The following is a 6273-nucleotide window of genomic DNA, read 5'->3' on the forward strand; positions in this document are numbered from 1 at the left end:
AAACCAGGCACTGCTCATCACCTGCCCAATACAATCCCAACAGTGAAACATGGTGGTGGCAGCATCATGCTATGGGGGTGTTTTTCAGCTGCAGGGACAGGACAACTGGTTGCAATTGAAGGAAACATGAATGCGGCCAAGTACAGAGATATCCTGGATGAAAACCTCTTCCAGAGTGCTCTGGATCTCAGACTTGGCCAAAGGTTCACCTTCCAACAAGACAATGACCCTAAGCACACAGCTAAAATAACAAAGGAGTGGCTTCAGAACAACTCTGTGACCATTCTTGACCGGCCCAGCCAGAGCCCTGACCTAAACCCAATTGAGCGTCTCTGGAGAGACCTGAAAATGGCTGTCCACCAACGTTCACCATCCAACCTGACGGAGCTGGAGAGGATCTGCAAGGAAAAATGGCAGAGGATCCCCAAATCCAGGTGTGAAAAACTTGTTGCATCATTCCCAAGAAGACTCATGGCTGTACTAGCTCAAAAGGGGACTTCTACTCAATACTGAGCAAAGGGTCTGAATACTTATTCTAACTTATTATTATTATATTTTTCTTTTTTTTAATAAATTTGCAAACATTTCTACATTTCTGTTTTTTCCAGTCAAGATGGGGTGCAGAGTGTACTTTACTGAGGAAAAAATTAACTTTTTAGAATTTACCAAATGGCTGCAATGAAACAAAGAGTGAAAAATTTAAAGGGGTCTGAATACTTTCCGTACGCACTGTATAGTCTCCATATGCATTACATGCTCTTCAGGCCCTGTAAACAGTCTCCATCTGCAGTACATCACTCTTATATACAGCCATCGTTGCAGTACATCACTTCTAAGCCACTATAAACAGCCTCCATATGCACTACATGCTCCTCAGCCCCTGTATACAGCCTACATATGCAGTACATGCTCCTCAGCCCCTGTATACAGCCTCCATATGCACTACATGCTCCTCAGCCCCTGTATACAGCCTCCATATGCAGTACATGCTCCTCAGCCCCTGTATACAGCCTCCATATGCAGTACATGCTCCTCATTCCCTGTATACAGCCTCCATATGCACTACATGCTCCTCAGCCCCTGTATACAGCCTCCATATGCACTACATGCTCCTCAGCCCCTGTATACAGCTTCCATATGCACTACATGCTCCTCAGCCCCTGTATACAGCCTCCATATGCACTACATGCTCCTCAGCCCCTGTATACAGCCTCCATATGCACTACATGCTCCTCAGCCCCTGTATACAGCTTCCATATGCACTACATGCTCCTCAGCCCCTGTATACAGCCTCCATATGCACTACATGCTCCTCAGCCCCTGTATACAGCCTCCATATGCAGTACATGCTCCTCAGCCCCTGTATACAGCCTCCATATGCAGTACATGCTCCTCAGCCCCTGTATACAGCCTCCATATGCAGTACATGCTCCTCAGCCCCTGTATACTGCCTCCATATGCAGTACATGCTCCTCAGCCCCTGTATACAGCCTCCATATGCAGTGCATGTTCCTCAGCCCCTTTATACAGCCTCCATATGCAGTACATGCTCCTCAGCCCCCGTATACAGCCTCCATATGCACTACATGCTCCTCAGCCCCTGTATACTGCTTCCATATGCACTACATGCTCCTCAGCCCCTGTATACAGCCTCCATATGCACTACATGCTCCTCAGCCCCTGTATACAGCCTCCATATGCAGTACATGCTCCTCAGCCCCTGTATACAGCCTCCATATGCACTACATGCTCCTCAGCCCCTGTATACAGCCTCCATATGCAGCACATGCTCCTCAGCCCCTGTATACTGCTTCCATATGCACTACATGCTCCTCAGCCCCTGTATACAGCCTCCATATGCAGTACATGCTCCTCAGCCCCTGTATACAGTCTCCATATGCACTACATGCTCCTCAGCCCCTGTATACAGCCTCCATATGCAGCACATGCTCCTCAGCCCCTGTATACAGCCTCCATATGCACTACATGCTCCTCAGCCCCTGTATACAGCCTCCATATGCAGCACATGCTCCTCAGCCCCTGTATACAGCCTCCATATGCAGTACATGCTCCTCAGCCCCTGTATACAGCCTCCATATGCACTACATGCTCCTCAGCCCCTGTATACAGCCTCCATATGCAGTACATGCTGAACAGCCTCAGTATATAGGCAGGTATCAGGTAGGTTTATTATCACTGCCTAGAAAAACATTATTTTGGTGTTGGACTTGTAACCATAGTTTTTTTTTTTAGTTTGTTTGTTTTTTCATACAGAAAATGCTGATAATATCTGTCATTTATCTATATTTTAGGAAAGCCCGCAAACTGCTCTCATCCTCCGAAACCAAGCGAGCTGCCAGACGGCCTTACCGACACATAGTCATCTGCCAATCTCAAGCGGGACTTCCATTGCGACACCCCGTCAACGATGAACCAATTGTTATCGAGGACTAATCGCTACCAGAAGTTTCTTGACAAAATAATACTTGACTTTTACAGTATGTGGAAATGAAAACTTTTGCAACTCTTTGCATCTTTTAAAGGATTCCATGCTTCGTACAAGCATTTAAATATAAAGACTTGCTACCCCCTTTGGTCAATTTTTGTTAACCAGTCATTCCCTAAATTCCCTTTTAAACGTGTCGATTTTGAATTTTTCTTTTATTTCTCTCATTTTATTATTATTATTATTATTATTATTCGGGATCTAAGTGACTGGTCTTGTCGACTGAAATGGGAACGTAAGTCGTTAAAAGGGACATTTGGACAGAACTTGTTTAGTGTTTAATTTCATTGAAATTACGGATAGGATTCAAAAACTTTGTACACTTGAAATAATGTATCATTGCTGATGCCTTTCTTTTTACAAGATGTGTCATTTTACTTTATGAAAAGTGCCATTTGTTTTGTTTTTTTTCTTATTGCAGTTATAGACTGAATGACAACAAATCTGTAACTTATGAAATTTAATTTTTGAGGTCTGACGAGACATAAATGTGCTTCTTGTGACATGAGTTTAAAGTAAAAAAAAAATTAAAATGTTTCCGTACGTTATCCAATTATTTTCCACTGATCCGTCATGCTAAGATTTTTTTACACTGCCTATTAATATTTTAAACTTAAATAAATCTGTGATCATTTTTATACAGGCTACTAGAGTCCACTTTAACTCGCCTACCAGTATTGATGACAGTATGATGTGCTCTCTCAGCCCCCCACGCAGTATGATGTCCTCACATAGGCAGTCACACAGTATGACGTCCCCGCACAGCCAGCCTGCCATGCAGAATGATGTACTCTCACAGCCCCCCAAGCAGTATGATGTCCCCACACAGCTCCACGCACAGTATGATGTCCCCACACAGCCCCCCAAGCAGTATGATGTCCCCACACAGCTCCACGCACAGTATGATGTCTCCACAGAGCCCCCCATGTAGTGTAATGTCCTTACACTGCCCATTACACAGTAGGATATCCCCACACAGCCCCCCACGCACAGTATGATGTCCCCACACAGCTCGTCACACAGTATGATGTCCCCACACATGTCCATCACAGTATGATGTCACCACACAAGTCCATCACAGTATGATGTCCTTACATAGTCCGTCACAGTATGATGTCCCCACACAACCCTCCAAGCAGTAAGATGTACCTACCACAGCCCCTCACACAGTATAATGTCCCCATACAGCTCGTCACACAGTATGATGTCCCCACACAACCCTCCAAGCAGTGTGATATACCTACCACAGCCCCCCATCAGTATGATGTCCTCACACAACCCGTCACACAGTATGATGTCTTCACACAGCCCGTCACAGTATGATGTCTCCACAGATCCCCCATGTAGTATAATGTCGTTACACAGTATGATGTCCCCACACAGCCCTCCACGCAGTATAATGTACCCACCACAGCCCCCCAACCAGTATAATGGACCTACCACAGCCCCCCACACAGAATGATGTCCCAACACTGCCCTCTCTGTGTGATGTCCTCATAGTCTCCCACAATTGCTGACAATTTAAAAAAATAAAGAATTAGAATCATAGAATCATAGAATGGTAGAGTTGGAAGGGACCTCCTGGGTCATCTGGTCCAACCCCCTGCTCAAAGCAGGATTCACTAGATCATCTCAGACAGATGTCTGTCCAGCCTCTGTTTGAAGACGTCCATTGAAGGGGAACTCACCACCTCTCGTGGCAGCCTGTTCCACTCATTAATCACCCTAACTGTCAAAAAGTTTTTTCTAATATCTAATCTGTGTCTCCTCCCATTTAGTTTCATCCCATTGCTTCTAGTCTTTCCTTGTGCAAATGAGAATAACGATGATCCTTCTACAATGTGACAGCCCTTGACATATTTGTAGACAGCTATTAAGTCTCCTCTCAGTCTTCTCAGTCAGCTATTCAGCTAATTCTGTTCACAAGCTTCTTCGGTCTGCGCCATGTATTGAGGCTCCACATAGCAGGTGCGAGGTACTGACGCCATCACACCTGCGCTCTCAGACGCTCAGGCTCCTCAATGGTGGGAGAGGGAGCCGATGGCTGTTACATCACTGTATTCACCATTATCTGCATCCCAAGAAGTGCCAGAGACTTTTTTTTTTTAATCTTGCCACCTAGTGGTCAGGGCCTTAATAGCACTAGTATTTGGCCAGCTCTCAATTGTACCACCCAACCCTGCCTTTACCTATTCACTATAAACACCTGTTCACATAAAAATGTTTGATATGGAGTTTTCTGGTAGACAAAAACATGTCTAAAAACAGCTTTTTTTTTAAGTGTTTTTTTTTTTTACTTGGTTTTATAAGAGCACACATTTTTTATTTTTTTAATTTCAGCATAGTTTTTCTAACGTTTTAATAATAAGGCCAGGTTCACATGGAGTTTTATTACCTGATTTAGAAACAGATCCAGTTCAATATCCACATCCAAGTACTCTTGATTACTCCTTGATGTACACTTTGAAACAGATCCCCTTCAAAAGTCATGTCTAAAAACTCTGTGAACCTGTTCCTTTCAATGTTAATCCACTTTGCATTTCATATTAGGAGGGTTTTTTAGCATTTTTTTCCTCTATAGGTTAAAAACAAAAATGGTAGAAGAAAAAAGTGTCACTTTGAGGCCAAATCCTCCTGGAGTCTGCTCCAAATTTGACACAAGTAAAAAAGCTGCAAGAAATGCTTCAAACAAAAAAAAAGCCTAAAAAAATGCTTCAGAAAATTTCTAAAAAAATTCTCAAAAGAATCCCCAAAAAGTAGCGATTTCTGACACAGTTTCTGGTGGGATCTGTGTAACTGAAAACAGAGATAGAAGTCCATCATTCTCATAACGCTGGCCAGTGATCTATTGTGAATGGAGCCTCCTGCCAGATTCAGGGAAACCAAGGCTGGTCATGTATGATTTCTGCTGGGAATTTATGGCTGAGCTCAGGGCAGTATGAGGGAGAAGAAAGGGGTCTGAGGAAAGGCAGAGGAGTCCGGAAGGGAACAAAGGGGTCTGGTAGAAGGCCTAAGAAGGAGAAGGGTTCTGTACAGAGGGGTTCGGTGGAAGGAGATAGACACAGGGAATGGCGTATGGAGGGGCACAGAGCGGCCTGAAGGGGACAACTGGGTCTAAAAAGGACAAGAGGTTCTGGTAAGACTGTGATGACCTGGAGGACTAGTGTTCTGGAATAGACAGAACGGTCGGGATATAACAGAGGAATCATGAGAAAGACTGAGAGTCCTAAAGCCAGACATGAGAGTCTGAGGGAGGGTTAGAAGGGTCAAGATGGTGGGGGCCGTGGATGGAAGCTGGGAGAGCTGGACGTGTTTGAGAGAGCTCCAAGCCTAATTAATTAAATCTCGTCAATCCAGCCTATATATCTCACCATCCACCGCCAAAAGCTCTATATTTATCCTCAATGTATCGGGAGGACCCCTTAGAACCCACTACTTTGACTCTGCACCCACAGAATCAGCTGAGCCTACTTGTAGGCCTGAAGCCGTGGCCTTTCCTGCAGGCCATCACTCTTCTTTGGTCTGGAGGCTGCTTGCAACCTCTCCCAGCAGCAAGACCGTGATCGGCGGCGAGAGACCCTGGATGTAGGAGACACCTTCGCTGAGTTAATCTCCCATCCCTCTGCGCCGACAGGACCCAGTGCAGCCTCGCGTGCCAGGACCCATCAGGCGCAACACACCTTGCCAGTGAGGATTCCCCCTCTCTCTGGCTTTCTGCTGCAGATATGGACTCTTATCTTGGTCATCCCCTTCACATATCTGGAGAA

The 6273-nt window shown here is 45.1% G+C and overlaps 1 protein-coding gene across 6 annotated transcripts in view; it reads left to right on the forward strand.

The window, feature by feature from the left end:
• The window catches only part of MTA1 (metastasis associated 1), a 133994-nt gene extending 130898 nt beyond the window's left edge, over positions 1-3096 (forward strand). For 3 of the 6 annotated variants that reach the window (XM_073639154.1, XM_073639157.1, XM_073639156.1), the window contains exon 19: positions 2313-2449. Coding sequence is in view for 3 of the 6 variants with exons in the window: in XM_073639150.1 (XP_073495251.1) it covers positions 2313-2454 (142 nt within the window). In the remaining 3 variants the exon portion in view is untranslated. Of the gene's footprint in view, positions 1-2312 lie in introns of all 6 variants that reach the window. The other 3 variants (XM_073639152.1, XM_073639151.1, XM_073639150.1) reach the window with 2 other exon arrangements.
• Positions 3097-6273: the final 3177 nt, after the last annotated feature.

This window comes from Phyllobates terribilis, unplaced genomic scaffold, assembly GCF_046119375.1.
Source record: "Phyllobates terribilis strain yellow unplaced genomic scaffold, ASM4611937v1 Scaffold_7__3_contigs__length_470593459, whole genome shotgun sequence".
In the NCBI taxonomy this organism is placed as follows: domain Eukaryota; kingdom Metazoa; phylum Chordata; class Amphibia; order Anura; family Dendrobatidae; genus Phyllobates; species Phyllobates terribilis.